Source organism: Coenobita brevimanus, chromosome 25, assembly GCF_032717465.1.
Source record: "Coenobita brevimanus isolate Jiangsu-jjx chromosome 25, ASM3271746v2, whole genome shotgun sequence".
Classification (NCBI taxonomy): domain Eukaryota; kingdom Metazoa; phylum Arthropoda; class Malacostraca; order Decapoda; family Coenobitidae; genus Coenobita; species Coenobita brevimanus.
Genome location: NC_136978.1, coordinates 43,630,980 through 43,656,433, shown reverse-complemented (window position 1 = coordinate 43,656,433; position 25,454 = coordinate 43,630,980). Strand labels below are relative to the sequence as shown.

At 41.1% G+C, this 25,454-nt stretch overlaps 1 protein-coding gene across 1 annotated transcript in view; it reads left to right on the top strand.

Moving 5' to 3' along the window:
* LOC145393833 (uncharacterized) overlaps positions 1 to 24,401 on the top strand; it is a 36,878-nt gene extending 12,477 nt beyond the window's left edge. Inside the window, exons 3-9 of the mRNA XM_080267876.1 lie at positions 1,955 to 2,058; positions 2,191 to 2,313; positions 5,241 to 5,461; positions 17,855 to 17,983; positions 18,767 to 18,925; positions 23,671 to 23,761; positions 24,051 to 24,401. Of these exons, the coding sequence (XP_080124002.1) occupies positions 1,955 to 2,058; positions 2,191 to 2,313; positions 5,241 to 5,461; positions 17,855 to 17,983; positions 18,767 to 18,925; positions 23,671 to 23,761; positions 24,051 to 24,401 (1,178 nt within the window). The remainder of the gene's footprint in view (positions 1 to 1,954; positions 2,059 to 2,190; positions 2,314 to 5,240; positions 5,462 to 17,854; positions 17,984 to 18,766; positions 18,926 to 23,670; positions 23,762 to 24,050) is intronic.
* Positions 24,402 to 25,454: the final 1,053 nt, after the last annotated feature.

Genomic DNA, 25,454 nt, shown 5'->3' with positions numbered 1-25,454 from the left:
CCACTCACCAACTATTCCATCCACCTTCACATTCCCTACTTTACCATTCATATCACCGATCAAAAACACTCTCTCATTCCTTCCAAACTTTTCCATCCACACTTCCACATTTGTCCAGAACTCTTCTCTCACTCTGCTTGCACGATCTTGCGTTGGCGCATACACGCACACAATCGCCCACATTTGTATTCCAACTTTCAATCTTACCCACACAATCCTTGACCCAACTGATCCATACTCTCTTATATTCTTCTTCCATCTTTTACTCACAACTATATACACTCCTTCTTTTGCCCTCTCATTCTCACCTACTCCTGCACATATAGCCCATCCATACTCCCATTCTCTCACACTCTCACCTCTCCATTCAGTTTCAGTTACTCCACATACATCAACTTTCGCACTCTCAAGCACCTGGACAATCTCTTTCACCTCATCATTCGCACCTCTTACATTCCATGTTCCGATTAACATGTCCTTTGTCCGGTCCTTGGTAGTCATCTTTTGGTCAGTCCTTGTCCGAGGCTTCTTGTTTGTCTTTTTAGTTAGTTGTTTTCCGGGGAGGGGCACTAACCCTCCGCCAACCCTTTTAGTCGCCTTGTACGACAAGCAGGGATACTGGGGGAGTATTCTTGAATAAAACCCTACCCCCAACCATGGTCTTAGAGGTAAACTGATGTTTCAAAATTGTACAAGGATTTAACAACGTAGTAGAGATATTATCCACTGTAGCTGCTCTCAGCATCCCGTGGTAGGTAATGGCCTCAAGCGATGTTAGATAACAGTACGCACTTCAGCACTACTGGTATTATTTAAAGGCAGGTTAAATAACCGTTTGTCCGCTGCTGGCATTTTATAGTATAGTTTTACCATCATTATCTTAAAGTAGATGTTGTGCTTTAATAAGATTAATCACAAGAATGAAATGAACGTATGGTATATTAACCTCATTATATCTGCTTTAATTTACTAGAAATAAGAAAACGATAAAGCAAAATATAAATACATAAATGAGGCATACTCACTGTATAAAGTTCTCTGAATGTTAAGATCACAGGAAAATACTTTTCAGTCATTTTTTTTTTCTTTCCACAATTGCTATTAAAGTTTCCTTGGGCATTTTCATTCTGTAAAGCTAATAGCTATGCGATTTATGGGGCACTAAGAGCTATCTAGTTGTTATATTGACTACTTTATATCTTGTAGTTCGGTTTAGAATACTAGTATTGTGCCCTTTATGAGCACCTGACGAGTGAGCGAGCGCCAAGTTGTCACAGTTGCCCTGTGATGTAAAATCATAGGCGGAATCTCCGATATGTAGTTGCTAGAGCTGATGCCAAAAAACACAGTGTCACGACGGAAAATCTTTTTAATTTGATTTCGTACTTGAGACGTTCATCGATAAAATCCGAACACTCCCTTCGAAAACTCGAGATTCCAAAGGGTTTCTATGCCTTTAAGGGTGAGTTTTTAGTTAACATAATTTATTGTATAAATTATCACATGCAGAAAGAATTTCAACTCTACTTCACCCAGGAGTACAGTTATTAGCTTTATCTTAGCGTGACGGCAGGGTAAGGCCGGACCTGGTCGGGCGGCTCCATTCTAAACTTAACAGAGTAAATATTGCTCGCCCAGTGCGCTGCTCGCTCGTAATTAAAGACCGACCACCACACTGAACTACAAGGTCTGTGTGGCCTATGTACCTAATCATCTTTTCGCAATTACTAACAATCCACACAGAGCACAAACCTGTCTAAAATTATTGTGCCCTGGGTTAGCACGGGACGCTGCTCCGATGTTTGTTTCCTTGTGAAGGCCTACTTACACAATGTGGACTATGTATTGCAGCCTGTTGTCAATAATTGCGTTTATTTTCATTGCTTTTATTTTCAGTCACTAGATTCTTAATCCTTCCAGAGCCACTCCGGTAATTCTTTTTAACCTTATCCAGGTGCAGCTGAGGAGGATGTACTAGTGACTGAGGTTCTGAATGCGATACTTGGAGCTGCAAAGGAGCGGGATTATTGCACTGTCATTATTACGGAGAACTACGCAGTAAGCATTTTCTTACTATGCTGTAGGTGTATTCTTTATGATCTACTGTATTTCAGTGCTTCAGTACGAATTTGCAGTTTATAATAATATGAGTTGTAGGATGAGGATTTATTGTGTTCTAATATTTTACAGTTCGGTGGTGTACGAGAGGTGGCAGCACCATGGGGTGTAGGTGCGTTCAAAGTGGTGGCAAATGGTCAGGACGCTAATGTGACGCACGCACAGCTCTCCCAGGTGGTTGGCCAGGCTCGCTTTGTAAGTTAACTTTCACATTTCACTGTTGAGGAGGGTGGGTCAGCTTCCATCATCAGCAAGAAATCAAATCTCACTGAAAGTTAGAATCAGATGTGAGATTCACAAATGACAGCGATGGATTTTAAAAAATCTACACACTGATACACCACAACTTTATACTAATATTGCTTTGTCACCTGAGCTCATCTGTGCAAAGGAATGACGACGTCTGTGAGGCGGGAATACACGATGCTGAAAGGGAGTGGGGGCAAAAGTAACCTAAGAATAAACAGGAGGAGCAGTAAATAAGCCCACCGGCCATTCCCAAAGGCTGCCCTGCTTCTGCTCTTTCAGCAGCTTTTTGGCCGAGACCAGATCACCTTCTGAGTTCACTGCATGGATAAGTTCAGCTGAGCTTTCCGAGAATGACCACCACAAAACATCCTTCAGTACGGTAACACACTTCCTGTTGAAGGAGATATTGAAAGGAAGAATATTTAATTCCTGTTGAGTTATTGTTCCTGATATCTCTTTGTCGGTAACATGAAACAAAGCCCCTCCAGACCAACTGGCTACACTGTTAATGACAACATGGTGCCTCGTGAGGGAGAAAATGATGCCGAACACCCTTCCACCTCCGAGGACCCCCCTGCTGCACACTCCACTGCCAAGACTGACCAGCCAGATCCCTTCCCATAAGAAAAAAAAAATCACCAGTACACTATAGCACTGTCTGGCAAACCTCAGCGAGACTCCATCCTAATAGCAGATACCATTGTCACAGCCGAAATGCCTCCCTGGGATAGCAGTGAATGATGACAAATAATTCTAAGGGTGTCTCTCCGAATCAACTCAGATGTGTACTTATGACTATACATAACCAGGGTTCGGGGGAACACGCAGTTATCACCTTTTATTGAGAAGGGCTGCTAGAGATCGAGCAACATGGAGATCTGCCATTAGTTGACCAAGACCAACACATGCAAGCGTTTTGAAGCTATTATAAACGAGGGAGTTAACGTACTGGGAATGGCTTAAGAACAGACATAAGACTGACTTGCCATACCCACCGTGATGTTTTAATTATACTGTACTGGATCTGTTTGGAAAGTAATGTGATTTATATTTGATACATGAATGTGTATGTTTGTACAGTATACTGTATATACAAATAAGGCTAAATTATACTGTTCTAACGTTCATCCAATTAGATCTACCCTGTGCAAGTTTGTGCTTAAAATATAACTATTTACGAGTACGCATATTTTTACCATTTTCTCACAAGTGTCCAATGGAATTTCCTTAGGCACAGAAAAGCCACCCTTTACATCAATGGCCAGACCAGTGTTTCCCAGCATGAGGGGTGCACCTCCCTGGGGAGGGGGGTTGAGACTGCTAGGGGAGCACTGGGGAATCAAAGTTCAACATAGGGTTAGGCCATTCAAATGCAAACAGGTTATTCCCAAAGATATGTATGTTTAAGAAGCTATGATAGGCAAACTTCACATCCGTCATTCCGAGCAACCACATGTAGTGTTGTTATATGGCGTCTTAAGCATCCATATGGAACAAACATCGTTGTTTAGGCGTCAGAGGGGTGGGGGGGCGTCATGAATACAGTACTGACCAAAGGAGGCCACAGTGCTGAAAAGATTGGAAACTCCTGGGCTAGACCATTCCAACTATATTTACGTCATTGATCACAGACATTAACTGGCCATGTTTTCATTCAGTCTTCTGATTTAGTAGCATCTTCAAGAAGTACAGATATAATTATGAGGACCTTTTTTATCATCTGAGGCTTCAACAGTCCTTAACCCCTCCACACCAGGTTGTTTATACTGACGGTGCCCTCTCTGTATGAGCAATTTCCCAAGTTGCTTGTTTTCAAACCTTATTATCTCAGCAAGTTTAGAGGTTAGGGAAGCAGATTAAACACTATAATACTAATCAACTCAAATCATCCCCAGGTCTGTAGGTGATCGCGTTGATGAGTAAGGACGAGAAGAATATCATAATTTTTGTCTGTGAGGCAGTCTGTATTCGGCCATGTGCGCGTGGCACCAACTTTCACTTTGCTGTCAACTTGATATCTTCTCCATTACTGGATAAACTAGACACAGTTGCATCCATGACACACCCTATGGTACTATCACTTAGCCCTTTCCTAGTAACCTTGGAAAGAGGCTTGGCAGGGGGTGGATGAGGCAAGGTCCACGTATGGCAGAAACAGATTTACATGAGAGACTTTAAAAAAACATCGTCCTACACCTGGCAGCGTCATAAAGATGACTGAGGTATGCTTGCCTTTGGTGCAAGGAGGCTATCCCCACCCTTTGGTGACGAGATCAAGTGGCGGACACTTCAAACTGGGGCACGAAAACACTTGTGCTTATGGCAGTCCCCCGGCCCTCCCAATACACAAATTTCACATCAGATATATCCGTCACCCAGCACTTACCGGTTAATAGTTAATATCTTATCCCCATTCCTGATTCATAGACAACGACCGCCTTCAAAGACTTTACTCTGTGCATGGATACTCACACCTGAACATGTGAATGCCAGAGCTGCCCAACCATGCCATCACTGCCTGTCAGGTTATTTTACTGGAACATCATCACATCATACATTCCAACCATTCTCGAAAATTTTCAATTTCTATAATTATTTTGTTATTCTTTCAGATGTTTCCTATTATACCTAATTGTATGAGCTGTATCGTGGTTTGGCAATGTATCCAGATCATAGATTTCTAACATTTTGTTATGTATAGCTGAAGTTTGACGTAGATCTTCTTACATATTCCTGTAACATAATGCTCTCTCTCTCTCTCTCTCTCTCTCTCTCTCTCTCTCTCTCTCTCTCTCTCTCTCTCTCTCTCTGATAGTGTGTGTAAATATATGTATCTGCACAGACACTTGCATATGCAATATGTTCTCTTGAAGATAAGGAAAAGCTCAAGATTCGCGACGGTGGTGGTGGTGAGTGACGACCCAGCCTTCCTGGCCGCCTTTGCCAAGTGGTCCCTCAAGGGCCACCTCCTGGTGTGGTCAGTAAGGCTCCTTGTCCTCACCCACCTCCCTCTCAACCGCCTCCCACACTTGCGCAGCACCCTGGCAAAGACTAACTCCATGCTCATCATCTTAAACCATGTTCCCTCTCCTAAGTAAGTCTTTCATCATACATAATATTCTGTGTGTAACATTTATGCATAATTCCCAAAATATTCATAATTAATTCCAGTAGCCTCAGAAATAAATGAATATTATTGCAGAATGTAACTTGCTGTCAAGCATTCTATCCGCTTTACCATCTTGTGTCACATGCACTGCATTTAAATACAAGTTATGTACTGACTTTCATGTGAAGGTGTGTGCTGTAGGTTAGCCAGTAAAGTGCAGGCTAATGATGAGGGTTGAAAAGGTCGATAGAGAGGAGTGGGTGAGATAGCATGGGTGTGGTGGTGGTGGTTGGAGTGGCACGAGTCTCCCCTTTAAAGATGAAAATGGTACGAAGACTTATACTAATGTTGGGAATGTTAAGTTTTCACTTACACCGTCGATGCAAAAAGTGGTGTTAGAGTAGAAGAAACGTGGCATGGGCGGAAAAGATTATGCACGAAGAGCTGGGATGACGGTGTGGGTGAAACAGGGCGGAGCACACTTCCAACAAAAAATAAGCACAAGTAACTTCCTTGTACCTCATGTCCTATGGCACAGGTGACAAAAACTGATAAATGAATGCATCTAAGATCAAACCTGTGTCACGAAACGAAAAGACTGGCTGCGATTAAACATTATAGCGAACGACATCAATGACATCAGTCCAGGGAGTTATTTCTTGTTTTTACTAAAATTACTTCACTGTCAACCTAGAGAAACTAGCGACATTTTACAAGGACAAAGACCTAATTTTGTGAGTGTTTGACTTTTCTCTCACAATATCGTATAGCCACATTAGCCAATCCATGTCTCTGTGGGACAAGAGTTGGCAAATACATAGGCCATGGGAAGATCCACCACTTAACTTGTATATGAGGTAGAATAAACATGATTAATAATTGCAATGCCTGTGAACCCTGTGGACAATGGAAGTTAAATAGTTTCAGGTGCTAATGCAATGCCGGAAAATTTTGACCACCACCACTAGTGCCCCCAGTGTAATGATCAGAATTTGGGGGGGATTATTGGGAAATGAGGGTAGCGTGATCTTATTTGAGAGCTTTAGGGATTATGAGAAATGGGGTAGCGTGATCTTATTTTGAGAGTTTTATGGATTATAGAAATGAGGTAGCGTGATCTTATTTAAAAGTGAGTGAGAAGAATAGATATTAGTACCCTTTGTGGACCACTCAGTATTGTCTGTACAACTCCTTAGAGGACAGCAAAATTTAAACTCCTAATGACTTAACCTAAGATTTAATAAGCAATGAGAATGGAAAGACAGATAACTCTTCAAACTATGAATGAGACAGAACAAACAAAATATTATCACTCACGAGCGATAACTCTAGAAATATAAATCTTTACAAGCTAAATAAATATTGAAAGAATACTGATACACATGGATACATTATTCCCGAGGTCTCTGACGGACTCTTCGAGAAGAAACCTAAACATTACCACCACAGATATTCTCTTAAGACTAAACTCGTACCATAACTCAAGAATCATGTACACACTAGATACAGTAATTACATGGACCAGCCGATATACTCTTTGATTGCATGAACTAACAAGAAGAGGAGGGTGTTTGATATAGTGTGAGACGGGTTAAGTCGTAGCTAGAACTTTCGATCTGTGAATGATGGAGAGAGAGGAGCAGCGATCTCATTATTCAGTACAAGTAGGATCAGAGGAAATATCACCAATTAACTCACAGACGTATAGGAGGACTTCATTACACAAGAGAGAAAAGGAGGGGGGAGTGAGAGTTCGGCAACTAACCTGTGAAAGATGTAGAGAGGAGCAGCTCATTATTTGGCATGGCTCCCCACCTCTTACACTAGACGATCACAATATCCGGAATCGGCTAAAACTTTGACTGATTACTTTGTAATATTATTATTTCTACTAAGCTCTCCAGAGTATACGAAGAATACGTTTGCACTCGACATATGTTGGAAAAATGACTTCTATATCTATCTATATACCTAGGCTGCTTCCCCCTGTCGGAAATTTAGGAATAATTCCTCCCATTTTCTATTTTAGTTGGTGATGGGCAGTCGTATTTTGGAAGTATAATGTATTATACGTAACCCAGGGTGATGGGTATATAGGATTACGTATATTTATATTATGGTTCATAATTTAGTCTTTTTCCCAGCCATGGATGGAATGTGCACATATGCATTTTTAGTTATTTGATTGGTGGATCGCCTCTGTTCTTCTCTCCAGAGGTCTAAGTTTTAGTCTCGGCTAGGCCTCGGTCAATTACGAGTCTCGAGACCTCAGTTGCTCGGGCTCTCGCCCACGCTCTCAGTCCTAATTCATTGAGTCTTAGTCTCAGATGATCTCGAGTCGAGTCAGAGGCAGTCCCAGTCATGCCTTAGTCACGCTTGGAAGCAGTCTAACCACTCTCGTGGTATTGAGAGAGAATTCGGTTGGGACAGACTGGACTGATTAATTAATTTACGACAGTGCTTCCTCCTAGATGGGAATGAACATTATCAATTCACTTTAATTTATAAATAGTGTAAATAGTAATGCTTACGTAAAAAGTACGTATTTGGTCCAGGCCGTAACCTCCAGTAATCCGCCAAGCACTAGCAACAAGCAACATCTTCAACAACTCCGACCATATGGCAACAACCTACAAGCCTCTCCATTGCTCCTCTTAAGCTAAGTAACTAAATGACCCTTAGTGGCGAAAGACTGGGCGAATAATATTTCACCAGGGTTTCCAGCTTTTATTTGAGGATCCTTAAATAGATCGTTTAGTTGCTTAGTAGGGAACACAACCTACACGTCATTACGATCCAGGTGAGTCCTGGGAGTAAGACATATATATCCGGACAAATTATGTAGTGTTGTAGGCCTATTTTTGTCTTGTTTAATGCAAGTGATTAGCCAGTTAAATATTTACGACACTACCGGGGGTATATTCTAAATTTTTCTAATTTTTCCCCCACAAAGTGGTCCTTCGAACCGGATTGTTAACACTCCAACATGGCGACTGCTCTGGAATTAAATTATTATCGGGTGGCTTATATAGGCCACTCTCTGGTCACCTGTGACACCTTGATGTCTGTGCCTTCACCATGGCCCTTGGTGACCATGGAGATGATCAGAGTAGGGGCTGCCAGAGCAGACAAGTTTTTTGAGTACGAGGAATTTGCAGAAGTACTTAGACCTGGTTATAATTTGGTTATAGTCATGTTGGGGGGAAACGATATTAATGAGTCAACTGACGTGCAGGACTTAGTGGCTACACTACTACAAATTAATGAGGCTATAGAAGATGCAGGTGCTAAATGTGTGATATGCACTGTAGAAAAGAGGGAATATCCACATAATCATCCTCGATATGTGGATCCCATTGTTTACAATAAGATCATGAACGCGGTTAATAAGAAAATAACCAAGGAACTAAAAGGGAAAATTATTTTGCTTGGTGGTAAGACCTATCCTCTGGAGGTACGAGTCATGGACCAAATTCACTCTACTTGGGAAGGAAGACGTAGAATTTGGGCCAAGGTGCGAGGAGATATTAAATTTCATTATGATCAGTGGGTTGCTAACACAAACTAAATATGGATTAATTTTGTAGTAACCCCTAGAAGGCTCTAATTTGTAATCTAAATTTAATTGTACTATTAATTTAGTTGTTCAGATTTATGTATCATTCTTAGTATTGCTGTTTGATGCTGAATTCTTCTATGTACATTTAGTTAATTTAATTCTAGTGGTTTCATTGCTGTAGGCTACATTTAGTGATTCTATTAATTTTGATTTTCAGACTTGGTTCAATATGTCCTTGTCAAGGAGGATTGCAGGCCATAAGGCCTATGTCACCACTCTCAGTGGTAAAGTAAATGATGAATTCCAATCCTCTGACAAAGACTACACTAAACTTAAGGCCTGGAGCCAGCAATTACAGAACCAGCTGACTGTCATGGGAACACTTTATGATTCTTTATTGGAAGCCACAAAGGACGATGATGAATTTAATGAAATTTTTATAGCTAAGACTAACGAAGAAGAGAGAATTTGCCTACTAATAGCTCAAATTAATTCCTCTCTGAAAAGTGAGTCTACCCATTTAACTTGTCCAAGGGCTGAGTCGAAGCTGCCCACACTTAAACTACCCGAGTTTGATGGCACTTCGGCTAATTGGAATTCCTTCTGGGATCAATTTGTTGCCAGTATTGATTCCAGAAAAGATCTTAGTCCAGTAGACAAATTAAATTATTTGCGGTGTGTTAAAAGGTGACGTGAAGAAACTCATCGATGGTTTCAGTATAGAAAGTGATGGATATAGCAGTGCAGTGCAGCTACTTAAGGCAACTTTTGATAATCCTAAGAGAAAACAGCACGAACTTGCAATGCGACTGCTACACCTTAAAACTCCTATTCGTACTTGTAATTCCTTGGCCGAATTTAGGGCTAATCTAGAATGCACCCTTAGGAAATTGGAAAAAATGGGGTGTGATTTAAGTAGTTCCAGTTGGCTTATCTCTCCATTAGTAATGAAAAAGTTACCCAGTAAAACTATTGAGAGAATCCAGCATGTAACAAATGAAGATTATCCCCAGCTACAGGAAATTAGGGACTCATTATTAAAAGTTATTAATCATTTAGAGTCCAAAGGGCCTGAAGCTAAATCAGATTCCAGTACTAAAGGTGCTTTAACTAAAGAGAAGCCTGATAAAGTCAAATTATCTCCTAAATCAATTCCTAAGATTTACCACACTTCAGAACAAGTATCTTCACCCACATCTCCCAAGAATGCTCAGTCACAAATCTGCATCGGCTAGTCAGCAGCCAGCTCAGCAGCTGAAGTGTATTTTGTGTGATGGAGCACATCTGTCCAAGAGCTGTAAGGCGTATTCAGGTCGTTCTACTCGTGTAGAAAGACTCGAACAGATAGGACGGTGTGGTAGATGTACTTGTAGGCACAAGACTGATCAATGTAACTTCAGTTTGAAAAGATGTGACCTTTGTAAAAAGGGTTTCATCACAATGTCTTGTGTGATAAGCTGAATACACTTAATTCACAAATTTGCTCAGTCACTCCAACAAATCAACATACCATCTCAACTGCTTTACCGGTTGGAGCTGTTCATATTATTAAGAATAAATCTCAAATTAAAGCAAAAGTTCTTTATGACCAAGGATCACAGAGAACATTCATTTCTCAGGACCTAGTAAACAAGCTTAAATTAAAGCCTAGTGGTACGATTAATTTACAGCTGTCCGGCTTCATTAGTGAAGATCAGAGAAGAGAATATCAGCTAGTTACGATTACTGTTAAAGCTGGCAGGAAGTACACTAGACTAGAGGCTGTGGTTAGAGACACCTTACCTAACAACATAAGAACAGATGGTCTAGAGAAGTGTTTGACCTATTTGAAAGATCAACAAATTAAAGTATCTGATCCTGGTTTGACTGATCACATAGATAAAATAGATCTCCTTATTGGTGCTGATTTCTATCCTAAATTAGTTAATGGTCTCATTAAATTCAAGGGCATAAATTTCCTAAAAGTACAAGGAGGATTAGTTGTATATGGCAATATTCCTGACAAGTTTGTAAGTACAAGGAAAGCAATTCAGGTTGCTATGGTAACGAATATATGCTTGCAGCCCTCACTAAATTCAGAAGAGCCTGACATTTCCAATTTGTGGAAAATGGATAGCATTGGCATTAAACCTGAACAGGTAACTCACGAAGAAGCTTTTGTGCTTGAAAATTATAAAAAGACTGTTCAGTACTATGATGACCAATATTGGGTAAAACTTCCTTGGAAAGTCAATCGACCTAGTTTGCCCACAAATTATAAATTAGCTCTTAATCGCCTAAATTCAAATTTAAAGAGACTTAAAAGGTGAAGGAGATTTACTAGATAAATATGATAAGTTAATCAAGAGTCATTTAGAAAAGGGGTTTATCGAGGAAGTTAAGCAGGCACAGGTTGGACAAAATACTCATTATATTCCTCATTTGGCAGTAATGAGAGACAGTAAGACTACACCTGTGCGAATAGTATTTGATTGTAGTGCCAAATTAGGCTCCCACACTAACAGCTTGAACGATTGTTTGTACACTGGTCCAACTCTAACCAAAAATCTATTAGATGTGCTGCTAAAATTCAGAACTAATGAATATGCCTTTACAGCAGACATCAGCAAAGCTTTTTTACGGATAGGACTTCAAGAAGAAGACTGGGATTTCACCAGATTTTTGTGGCCAAGTAATCCTCATGATGATAACAGTTCTCTGGTAACTTACAGATTTAAATCAGTCCTTTTTGGAGCCACTAGCTCACCCTTCTTGTTGCAAATGACACTAAATTATCACTTAGAGCAGCAAAAAGAAAATATAGAAGTGGCTAACCAAATTAAAGATTCGCTATATATGGACAATCTTCAGGGGACTGTAAATACTGAGGAGGATCTAAAGAAATTTCATCTGATAGCCAACAAGATTATGCAAGAGGCTAACATGCCATTGCAGGAATGGACATCTAACTCCACTGAAATAAATTCTGATTCTGAAGTCTGTAATAAAATATTAGGATTGTGGTGGGATCCAGACATTGATGTCCTTAATGTAAAAAATGTAGAGTGGGATACAGTTGATAGCAAAAGATCTTTATTAAGTAACATTAGTAAAATTTTTGATCCCCTAGGACTAATTTCTCCCCTAACTATTCCTTTAAAGATTCTAATTCAACAAACATGGACCAGAAAATTAGGCTGGGATGACCCTTTACCTACAGACTTGCTGGAGAGTTGGGAAACCCTCTCAAAAGAATGCAACAACCTAGCAAGTGTTAAATTTCCGAGAATGGTGGGAAAAGAAGGTTCTTCCTATGATTTACATCTGTTTTGTGATGCTTCACCCAAGGCTTATGGAGTAGTTGCTTACATCAGTAATTATGAGGATGTTCCTATAATTTTATCTTCTAAGGCAAGAGTAGCTCCTCTAAAAGGTAAAACTTTACCTCAGTTAGAACTAACAGCCATGTATGTAGCAGTCCATTTTGGGGTGTATATCAGGAAGACCTTAAGTAATATAAAGATTAATACCACCTATATATGGTCAGACAGTGAAGTAGCCCTTCAGTGGGTAGTGAACAATAAAAGTAACATCTTGTATGTCAAAAATAGAGTACAAGATATGAGAGATGCTGATCCTGACTGTTATTATCTCCATCTCACAACTAAAGATAACCCAGCTGATTTGTTAACTAGAGGCCTAACTTATGATAAATTTATAAATAGTGACTCCTGGTTTCATGGTCCGGAATGGTTGAATAATAAAGATCTTTGGCCAGAACAGAAATTTAAGACGAAGATGGAGCCTAATGCGCTGACTGTCCTAGAAGTTCAGGAAAAAGAACTTGAACCCTTGTTTGATCCGGAAAGAGTTGGTAGTTGGAAGAAGTTAATAAAGATCACCAGTTTGGTTTTCCAATTTTTGCAAAAGATTAGGGGGAACAAAACTCTAAACCTAATGAAACCCCAACAATATTGGTTGCTATACTTACAGAAGAGTAGCTTCCCCGAAGTTTACCAATATTTTCAGAAACCACTTGTAACAAGGATGCCAGATTTGGTTAAGAGTTTAAACTTATTTGAGCACAATGATTTGATCAGATGTAGTGGCAGGCTGGACCAAGCTGGTCTCCCCTCTCACACTAAATTTCCACTGTTGTTGCCTAGACAGCAACATTTGACGAAATTATTGGTCCTATATGCTCATGAAACCACTTTGCATGGTGGTGTTTCTGATACATTGTGCAAATTGCGAGAAAACTTTTGGATCCCTAAAGGCCGACAAGTTGTGAAATCTACAATTAAATCCTGCTATACATGTAAGAGGTTAGAAGGACGACCGTATCATCATCCTTCACCACCACCCTTACCTAAAGAGCGGGTGGAAGAAGCTAGACCCTTTGAAATAATCGGTTTAGATTATACAGGCTATATGGAAGTCTTGAAAGCAGACACCCTACAAGAGCAAAAGGTGTATGTGGTACTGTTTACTTGCGCTGTCACCAGGGCAGTTCACTTGGAGTTGGTCACAGATTTAACTGCCGAAACTTTTTTGAATGCTTTTAGGAGATTTGTGTCGAGAAGATCTTGCCCGAAATTAATTATCAGTGACAACGCTTCTAATTTTAAATTAGGATCTGAACTTCTACATCAGGTCCTGCAGAGTGCGGAAGTCCAAGATGAATTCACCAGCAGAGAATGTGAGTGGAAATTCATACCGCCGAGAACTCCATGGTTCGGTGGTTTCTATGAGAGACTAATAGGCATAGTAAAAGGGTGTCTTAAAAAGGCATTATTCAGAAAACCAGTAAACATGGATGATTTATACACTATAATTACGGAAGTGGAATGCCGTGTTAACAACCGCCCCTTAACATATGTCCTTAACAGCCTCGATGAGCCAGAAGCCCTCACTCCTTCTCATCTTATTTGTGAATATCGATTGGACTCCTGGCCTGCAATAACTACGGCACCCTATGATTTGGATCCCTCTTACGTTGAAGCTGATAAATTGAACACTAAGTACCATCAGTTATCCAAATTGATTAACAAATGGCAGGATTCATGGAAAACTCAATATTTGTCATCCCTTCTCGATAGACATGTACGCCAAAAGTCGGCTAATAAAACGGATGTTGATATTAAGGAGGGGGATGTACTATTAATTCACACTGATAAGTCAAGGAATAGTTGGCCATTGGGGAAAGTTATTGAATGCTATCCGGATAAGCAAGGGATAGTTCGTACAGTGAGGTTAAAGGTGGCCCAAGGCCTTGTACTCAGGACTATCAATAAATTATATCCATTAGAAACAGCCGTGAGTTCCCGTCCGGAGGCGCTTAATACAGCACTTGGGGACGTTCCTCATGGCCGTAGGGATACAGATGCGGGAAGCTCAGATAGACCACAGCGGGGAGCCGCACAACGGTTCCGAGCTCACCTGGGGGAGTTAATTAAATGGGGTGATGTTTAGATTTCTTGGCCCCCAGGATGTCGGAAATTTAGGAATAATTCCTCCCATTTTCTATTTTAGTTGGTGATGGGCAGTCGTATTTTGGAAGTATAATGTATTATACATAACCCAGGGTGATGGGTATATAGGATTACGTATATTTATACTATGGTTCATAATTTAGTCTTTTTCCCAGCCATGGATGGAATGTGCACATATGCATTTTTAGTTATTTGATTGGTGGATCGCCTCTGTTCTTCTCTCCAGAGGTCTAAGTTTTAGTCTCGGCTAGGCCTCGGTCAATTACGAGTCTCGAGACCTCAGTTGCTCGGGCTCTCGCCCACGCTCTCAGTCCTAATTCATTGAGTCTTAGTCTCAGATGATCTCGAGTCGAGTCAGAGGCAGTCCCAGTCATGCCTTAGTCACGCTTGGAAGCAGTCTAACCACTCTCGTGGTATTGAGAGAGAATTCGGTTGGGACAGACTGGACTGATTAATTAATTTACGACAGTGCTTCCTCCTAGATGGGAATGAACATTATCAATTCACTTTGATTTATAAATAGTGTAAATAGTAATGCTTACGTAAAAAGTACGTATTTGGTCCAGGCCGTAACCTCCAGTAATCCGCCAAGCACTAGCAACAAGCAACATCTTCAACAACTCCGACCATATGGCAACAACCTACAAGCCTCTCCATTGCTACTCTTAAGCTAAGTAACTAAATGACCCTTAGTGGCGAAAGACTGGGCGAATAATATTTCACCAGGGTTTCCAGCTTTTATTTGAGGATCCTTAAATAGATCGTTTAGTTGCTTAGTAGGGAACACAACCTACACATCATTACGATCCAGGTGAGTCCTGGGAGTAAGACATATATATCCGGACAAATTATGTAGTGTTGTAGGCCTATTTTTGTCTTGTTTGGTGCAAGTGATTAGCCAGTTAAATATTTACGACACTACCGGGGGTATATTCTAAATTTTTCTAATTTTTCCCCCACACCCTCATGGAAAGGGAGGTAGCCGAGACAGGACGACACACTCCCCATTTACTCATCCATTCAAACACATTCATTCGCATCTTAGCCCCAAAGGGGAGAAGGGACAGATCCTCACTGCATCACACCGCACAAGGGTCAACTGCGCAGTGCAATCAGTGACATCCGCAGCAGGGCCCGACAGCAGAGCTGGTTTACCCCTGCCACATCATAATAGACCCATCCCCTTACCCACACTTAACCTGACTAGCTGATCAGATCAAATGCGAGGGAATATCCCCTCAGGGCTGCATCATCATTTATTCACTCACAATTTCTCTCCATTTATTTCTGTCACGCACAGCCACTCTTCCTTGCTCAACGGACATCCCTCTCGCATCCGCGCTCTCTTCACACTGTCCATCCATCCTATTCGTGGTCTTCCTCTCAGCCTTACACCTCTCACTTCAGATCAGTTATCTTTTTTACCAATAGCTCATTATCCATTCTCTCCATATGCCCAAACCATGGCAACACCCTCTGCTCATCTCTACCAGCCATCTCCCGAACAACTCCAGTTCTCCTTCGCACTTCGTCATTTCATACTCGATCCATACGTGTCACTCCACACATACTCCTCAGACACCTCATCTCCATTACATTCAAACTTTTCCTCTCTGCTACACCCATATTCCATGTTTCAGCCCCATATAACGCAGTCGGTACCACAACACCCTCATACAGCCTTCTCTTTACATCCATTCTAAGTGAACGACATCTAAACACTTTTTTCATTCCTCCCAGCACCTTACCTACTTCATTCATTCTAAACTTCACTTCTGCATCTATTCTTCCATCCACAGCAACATGTGACCCTAAATATTTAAAACACTAAACCTCCTCAAGCAACTCGCCATGCAAAACTGTTTTCATCCCCCTACCATCTACCATCCTCGTACACTTCATCACTTTACTCTTATTCTCATTTACTTTCTATTTCCTCCTTTCACACACCCTTCCAAACTCCTCTACCAACTGTCTCAATCTCTTCTCTGAATCAGCCACCAGTGCAGTATCATCTGCAAACAGCAGCTGCTTCAGAATCCACTCTCCACCATCAACATTCACCAGACTCAGACCTCCACCTAAAACTCTTGCATTCACCTCCCTTACAACACCATCCATAAACTACTAAAACTTCTACTGAAACGTCTGCGGTTAATGACTTACGATGTTTAAAACTTTTGTAATAGGCGTACAGGACCTTTAATCATAACGAAGCCAAATCAATTAGGAATCCTGATCATTTATTCCCATGCCGGTTCATGTGCCTACATGACTGATGACACAACTCCAATAACATGAATTTCGCGCTTCACTAATGACTATCATCAACAATCATATCTCAGATAACTCTTAATCCACCACTGCATAGTTCAAACGGGGAATACTGTTAACTTCGGCATGTAAATCTCTAGATCAGAATATGAAGGAAAACATTCACGATTGTTAATCTCTACTAAAACTTCCTCGGTTACACGTCTTTGTTGGAAACGGCTGGTTCATATGTAATAAAAGTTTATCATATCCATACCAATACTTGACTTAGTACTATCAATATCAGAATCATGCTCACATTATGAATAGCAACTAAGACTAACCTTAAATATAGGACTTAACGGTTAAATCATGAACTGTACAAACTATATTTACCTAAGCTTAAGATTACACTTACAATAATGACTGATACTAACTTATACTATACTTAAAATTATGGCACTACATTAAGACGATTTGGAAAAGGTGCAAGCAGGAGCTTTGCAAAGTGAACTATTCTTTGAGTGATACTAAGAAGTTCGTAGGCTAGGTTGAGGAGTTAATAGGAAGTGTGGACTACGTCACTGGGCATTGCATTGTTAACCTCTTGAATCCCGTGACGTATTATAGCAGTATATTCACACTACCTGCAGACAATAGAAGATACACATCAGATTGAAGGGCTTCCCAACATGAAGAAAATCGTCTGATCACAGGAAATATATATTACCTAAGACGCCACCACATCGTAGGGATTAACTGTTCATGCTTGTGTATGTTCTGTTTCTGGTTTCTGTCCACTCAGTATACAATATGGACATCTTGAATAGGATGGTGGAAGACAATGATGCAAATTTCCTATAGATACAGGATAGTCTCCAGCTGAACCTTAAACTACAAATGTCAAACGATTTAATTAAATTCGAGGAAAACGCAGGGCACAACTAAGTAAAAAAAAAATGAAGTTAACAGGAGGAATGTTTGCTATAGGCAATTTAAAAGATCATTGTCTTTCTAGCATACACTGGGCAGTTCTATTGAGCACACCGAAGCTCACTGCAGGCAATGAGTTAAGTATTCGTATTTGTTTTCTAGAGGCAGTGTGTTGGTGGAGTTGCCTTACAGCTCTGGAGACTCACAGCCACAGAAGGTCGCCTCATGGACCCCCTCTGTTGGTCTGACTCCCACCTTCCTTCTCCCACTTTTTCCCGACAAGTTTTTCAGGTACTCGTACTGAGTGTGTTCCCTTCATTACTCGGCTTTTACCTGAGAAGATAAATTAATATCATTTGATGTCAGTAACTAATTTATCCTTTTCAGTACACTGACGTCTTGTATACATATATATAATTGACAAATTCATGGAGCTTAGGGGAACAATTTTGAGATAAAAAGTCAAATGCAGCTATAAATGACCCTTCTAACTTGACAAATTTCTCGTAAACAGATAAAACTGCTTGGAAATGAGAAGATAATAGACATTGTTGAGAAGGACAGAGGGATCAGAAGCTTTAGCCATATTATATAAACCAATAATCATAAAAGAATGACCTTTTTATACTCGTGTCACTAAAAGATGCATTCTCATCAGATTAAAAGGCATTCTAACACCTCTTCCTTAACACTGCTGAGATGTCTGGATATTACGTTTACCAGGAATGAAGGTAATAGATGGTAGGAGAGACAGAATGGGGAAGAAATCATATGTGTGATATTATAAACCCAGTTATGAAGAATTTATCTGAACAATCGGAAGACAGTAATTCAGAGATATTAGTTGCAAACTGGTACCAGGTTCTAAGAGAATATTAGGACAAAAACTGACTTCCATAATAATTCCCGTGCAACTGACCGGCATAAATCTGATACATATTCGTCAAACTGGTGACTGGACTTTAGAGGTAGATAAGGACTTAGGACATTTGGTTGGACATTGCAAACTCTGATCCTTTCCCTTAAAGTCCCTTGAGCTGTACAGCCATAAATCAAAGCCTTGGCTTTCCTCAGACTGGCTACGGGTCCGCGTCTGCTGGTGGCTCACGTTCCACACTCGGTGTACAAAACAAAGGTGGTGGACGACCCCGACGCGCCTGGGGGGAAACGAATCGTCATCTTGAGTGCCAAAGTCACTCTGCTCGAAACTGTGTCACAGGCTATGAACTTCACGTAAGAGATCTGACACGCAATTAATTGCGTGTGTGTGTGTGTGTGTGTGTGTGTGTGTGTGTGTGTGTGTGTGTGTGTGTGTGTGTGTGTGTGTGTGTGTGTGTGTGTGTGTGTGTGTGTGTGTGTGTGTGTGTGTGTGTGTGTGTGTGTGTGTGTGTGTGTGTGTGTGTGTGTGTGTGTGTGTGTGTGTGTGTGTGTGTGTGTGTGTGTGTGTGTGTGTGTGTGTGTGTGTGTGTGTGTGTGTGTGTGTGTGTGTGTGTGTGTGTGTGTGTGTGTGTGTGTGTGTGTGTGTGTGTGTGTGTGTGTGTGTGTGTGTGTGTGTGTGTGTGTGTGTGTGTGTGTGTGTGTGTGTGTGTGTGTGTGTGTGTGTGTGTGTGTGTGTGTGTGTGTGTGTGTGTGTGTGTGTGTGTGTGTGTGTGTGTGTGTGTGTGTGTGTGTGTGTGTGTGTGTGTGTGTGTGTGTGTGTGTGTGTGTGTGTGTGTGTGTGTGTGTGTGTGTGTGTGTGTGTGTGTGTGTGTGTGTGTGTGTGTGTGTGTGTGTGTCTTTTAAACATTGACATGGGATCAGTTATTTAAAAAAAAATCATAATTATCATCATCATCATGACCGTAATTCCCACCTAATAGTTAAGGTAAAACAGGGAATATTAAACAGAAGCCACAAAACTAGAGCCATCAAACATCATGGACAGTGAAAAACACAGCTACTGACCTTTTCAACCCTTCGAATGGTACAGACAAAAAAATTACACATTTCTTTCTTTTTTTAATCATTTATTTATCTGCAAATGAATTTCAAATACGCCTTTGAAACAGGCATTCCCATGACAACCAGGTAAAAATGTGATGCCGCATCTTTAGTAAGTGCTTCTTCTTACATACTTCCTCCATCTAGTTTGATCCATTGTCAGTGTCTATGTTTTTTCAGCTTATGTACATCGCTTTCTTGCTTCGACACCCATGCCGATTTACACTACTCGAAACATTGCAACAAACATTTATCAACATGCGGAAACTTGATACTCGCAGAATGTATCTTTTGTGTAATCTAAACACAATCCATGCTACTCTGTCAGATACACTGCAGAATTCAACAATGTTCTCTGCAAGATTTCTGTTAGAAATCCCATACAATTAACTCCATATTTCCTTCCACTGTAGTGTAACAGGTGGTTGCTTTATTGAAGCTAAAATAATTTTCTTCTTCTCTGCGGATCTCACTCAAACCCACATTATCCCAACTAATGTTTTCTAATTCAGTCACTAAGTTATCAGGTTTGTAATCCTCTGCAAGGTTTCTTACATAGTGCGTGTGGATCTTCATGGATTTCAGTTTGTTTAACGTCCCGGTCTGTGATTTGCCGAGACAGGGCCTACTTACTCTTTGTGGCACAATCCATGTCGGATCAGGAGGCAGTGCAGCTGGACTTTAGTAGACGATGATCTAAAAGGAACGCTAGTGAAACCATTTACAGCATAATTAATTTTCGGTCGGAAGGATTGTGGCAAATAATCTCACCTCCCTGTCACACAGTTTCTGGTGAGATGTAATTTTTGTGTCACTTTATTCAGTATATTCGGTGGAGCCTTATATATCCATAGGGGGTCCCATGGTCCATGTCGCCTAAGACAGTACCTTGTATATTATCTGCAAGGTCATGCCCTATCCACCATCCGAGGACACATATACTGCTTCACCCATCCCATCCCAAAACCTGTCTTTCTCTGTCTCCCTCGTGTGATGACAGGAGTGAGACAGAGAAAAACAGGTTTGGGGATGAGATGGATGAAGCAGTAGGAGAAATGCCCAGGAAGTATAAAGCGATTGTAATGGGTGATATGAATGGAAGAGTAGGCACTGGTCCTGTGAATGAAATAATGGGTAATAATGGACTACCAGGAGAGAATGATAATGGGAAGCAACTAACGAACATGTGTCAGGAAAGGAGGTTGTGCATTTGTAATTCTTATTTTAAGCATAAAGATGCACATAAATATACGAGGTATAAAGAGAATGGAGATCATGTTTGAAGGAGCCTGATTGATTACGTGCTCGTAGAGAAATCGATGCTGGGTAGTGTTGTTGATACAAGGTGGACCAAGAGAGAGAGGAGCTCTCAGGGAGAGAGACTGAAAGTCGAGATGCTGAGGATCAATGAAATGGCACATGAATACAGGACCAAAGTAGTGGAGGGGTTAGAATCAGTGAATTGGAATTAAATGGATCTGGACAGCTTGTGGAATGCATATAGGGATTTCTTAGGAATGCTAAAGCGGTGTGTGGTGTGGCAAGAGTAACTACAAAGACGAAAGGTATGGCATGGTTGGATGAAGAGGAGAAAAAGAGGAAGAAGTGGCTAGAGTGGATACAGGACAGGGGTTCAGTTGAAGAAATTAATATACCGAGATCAAGAAGCATATAAAGAGACTAGTGAAGAGAAAAACGAAGAACGTAAATAATGATCTAGGAAGAAAAATCAACGCAAAATACACTGAAAATAGAAAGTTCTTCTGGAAAGAGGTGCTGAAATATAGAAGTGACAGTGGAAAGAACTGTGAAGGCGTGAAGGATGTAAGTGGTAGATTATTAACCTATGGGGATGAAGTAAGGACCAGATGGAAAGAATATTTTTGAAAGCCTGATGAATGGGAAAGGAGAGAGCAAAGAGACTGTTAACATCATTGGTTTGGGAGATGTACAGAGAAGGAATGCAGTGTCGGGAAATGTGACATTCGTAGAGGTGAAGGACACTGTGAAGCGGCTGAAAAATGGAAAAGTAGCTGGGGTTGATGGGGTGTATGCAGAGATGATTAAGTGTAGTGGAGAGGACGGAATGAAGTGTTTGATGGAGATATGTAAGAAGGCATGGATAAGTGAAACTGTGCCAGTACAGTGGAAAAAGGCAGTGATTGTACCCCTGCACAAAAATAAAGGTGAGCGAAGTGAGTGCAAGCATTATCGTGGCATATATAAGTCTATTGAGCGTTGTAGGGAAGGTTTATGCAAGAATTATTATAGAGAAAGTAAGAGAGATATTAGGAGTCCTAGTGAGTGACGAACAGGGAGGTTTTAGGGGTGACAGAGGATGTGTGCCTCAAATATTTGCAGTAAAACATATAGTGGAGAAGGCTTGTGAGAAGGATTGAAAGATGGTTCTAGCATTTATGGATCTCGAAAAAGCATGTGACAAAGTAGACAGAGAAGGATTGTGGAAGGTTCTGCGTATGTACGGTGTAGATGGTAAGCTGGTAGGTGCTGTCAAGAGCTTTTACGATGGTAGTGAGGCATGTGTAAGGGTTAATGGGTATCTAAGTGACTGGTTCACGATCAGTGTGGGCGTGCGACAAGGTTGTGTGATGTCCCCATGGTTGTTCAACATATTTATGGATGGGGTGATGAACGAAGGAAAAACGTGAGTAATGGAGAGGGGGATGGCGTTAGTAATGAATGGTGATGGATGGAATATCTCAAATTTGTTGTATGCTGATGATGCAGTGCTACTTGCAAATACCGGACAAGAGTTTGATAGACTAGTGCAGAGTTTTGTAGACAGCTGTGAGTGTCGTGCCTTAAGAGTAAGTGTAGAAAGGAATAAAGTGATGGTTATTGAGAGAGAAGGCGACTCCCAGTGTGATGTTACAGTGAATGGAGAGAGACTGAAATTGGTGAGAGTTCAAATACCTGAGTACAGTTATGGAAAAGAGAGGAAAATGTGCAAAAGAAGTGGAAAGTGGAGTGACACAAGTAAGGAAAGCAGCTGGTGCTACGGAGGCCTTGATATGAAACTGAAGCTTGAGTGTTGCAGCTGTGCGAGACTTAACATGAAGGAGTGTTAGTGGCAGCTTTACCATACCGATGTGAGGCTATGGTGTGGCATGAATATGAAAGGTCAAGAGTAAGAGAGGTGGAGATGGGACTGCGGAGGAATGTATGTGGAGTACAGATAGTGGACTGGATACGGAATAATGTGATTCGTGAAAGATGAGGAGTGAGGAAGTCTGTGGACACCAGCATCGAAGAGAGTGTACTGAGATGGTTTGGTCATGTGGAAAGAATGGATGACAGTAGAGTGGTGAAAAAGGTACATCTGATCGAATTTGAAGAAGGGAGGAGGCGAGGTAGGCCAAGAAGGAGGTGGAGGGGTATAGAGGATGAGTATGTGAGGAAGACTGGAATGGAAGTTGATGAGGCTAAGAGACTGACAAGAGACCGAGCTGGTTGGATGAATTTTGTATGGAGACGCGCAGAACTAGGGATTTGACACCACTTTATAGCGTGACAGGATTCGGATTGACTCTATCAGATACGTGTAGTGAAGCTACAGAGCATGGTGATTTTTTTTCCCTGTCTGATGGAGCCAGGATTCCATTGGCTTGAATGTTGTGTGAATGGAAGCGTGGCCCACTGAACTGGGCAGTCTTAGGCTGTCTGGACGTTGCTGCTCCTCGCCCTGCCCTAGGGTGAGAAAGAAGGTCCGGATGATGATAATGATTTTATATATATATATATATATATATATATATATATATATATATATATATATATATATATATATATATATATATATATATATATATATATATATATATATATATATATATATATAAAATATATATATATATATATATATATATATATATATATATATATATATATATATATATATATATATATATATATATTAAAACTATGCAGTTAATGTCGCGCAGTGGTACTAGATCTGTTTCCTGTCACTAACTTTGCAGATACGACTATGTGACCCCCGCTGACAGAGCGTTTGGAGTGGAACAGCCTGACGGGTCCTGGACGGGAATGATTGGAATGTTAGTGCGGGATGTAGGTCCACTTCCAGCCTTGAGTGGTTATGTATCAGCTGTGTTTTAAATTACTTTATTTTCTTTATACTTTTTCATTTAATCAGTTCATTGAAGATCAGCTTGACTAACATGGTATGAGAGATCCATGTACAGGATGATAGATGGAGAGATAGATAGACACAACCGTCAGGAACAAAACAGACAAACAGTCATCAGAGACTGATATGAAAAAAGGTAGACTGGGAGATATGTATGATTCTGAGGTACCTGAAAGTGTTGCACTTCAGATACTCATAAATTCATTTCAGGAGGTGGACATCAGCCTTGGCCCATTCCTTATGACTGCCGCGAGAGACAAGGTCGTGGACTTCACCTTCCCCATCGAAATCATGTACAACAGGATGATCGTGAGTCTTGGCAAGCCTGAGGTGGACCCCTGGGGCTTCCTACTGCCCCTGGGTCCTCTTGTATGGGCAGCGCTTGTGACAGCTTTAGTGGCGGTCTTTGCAGTTATGACAATATTGCCCTCCTGTCTACAAACCCAGGCGCGTCATTACACAGGGCAAATGGTGAAGGCATCCAGCTGCGTTAGAGTGCTGTTACAACAAGGTAAGACATCCAGCTTGTTGTTATTGTGGAAGTCGTCACTTTTAGGATAGTATTGCCATCCTCCTTCCACACGTGGTCGCACAATAATATTGGACTATCGATCAATGTATAAAGTTGTATGTGCTCAGTCCCTTGCAGCAAAGTGTACCATTTTCCGACATAACAAGAATATGTCATTACTTGCCCTATTACAGCAAGGTGTACTGTACCACTTCCGTGTCTTAATTATAATATCTCATTCCCAGTATTTTGTTTGCTTTGATACCACGTGGTGACAGTGATAAGAATAGTTATGAATAACCATCCAAATTTTAGAAGTATGTATATGTTGTGCATAGGGAATATATAAAGACAATTTTTTTTACCACTGAATTATATTACCGGGAATAAGAGAAATCCTTCATGAAAACACCCTTGTGATGGCCTCGTAGATAATATAGGGAGTTATTCACACTGTCTGGAGTCCTGAGAACAAAAGTACAAAGAAACCGCTCGGCGTGATGCAAAGTACCTTAACCTTTTCACGCACGGAGGCAATACAAGGGGTGACTGATGAGTTTTGAGCCTCTAGGAAATGACAGCCAATAGAATTCTTGTAATGCTTTATATTTCAACATAATCTTCCTTCAAGGCAACACACTTCTTCCACCAGTGGTGGAGTGCCAGGATCCCACTGAAGTAGAAGTCCTTCGTTTGTGCCCCGAGGTAGGTGTCCACTGCCGTCATGACCTCCTCATCGGTGGCATAGGATTGTCCGGCCAAGTCCTTTTCAGGTTCGGGAACAGGTGCAAGTCAGAGGGTGCGAGGTCTGATGAGTACGGCAGGTGAGGGATGAGTTGGAAGCCACAGTCACAGATTTTTGCCATCGCCACCACCGAGGTGTGGGCCGGAGCATTGTCTTGATGGAGCAAGGCCCCTCTTGTCAGCATTCCTGGCCTCTTCTTCTTGATGTTCTCGTGCAGGCGTATCAGCAGGTCAGTATAGTATTGTCCAGTTCCGGTGTGGCCCTTTTGGAGATAATCCACCAGCAACACCCCTCGTGCATCCCAGAAAACGGACGCCATAACCTTTCTGGCCGAGGCTGTGACCTTGGCCTTCTTTGG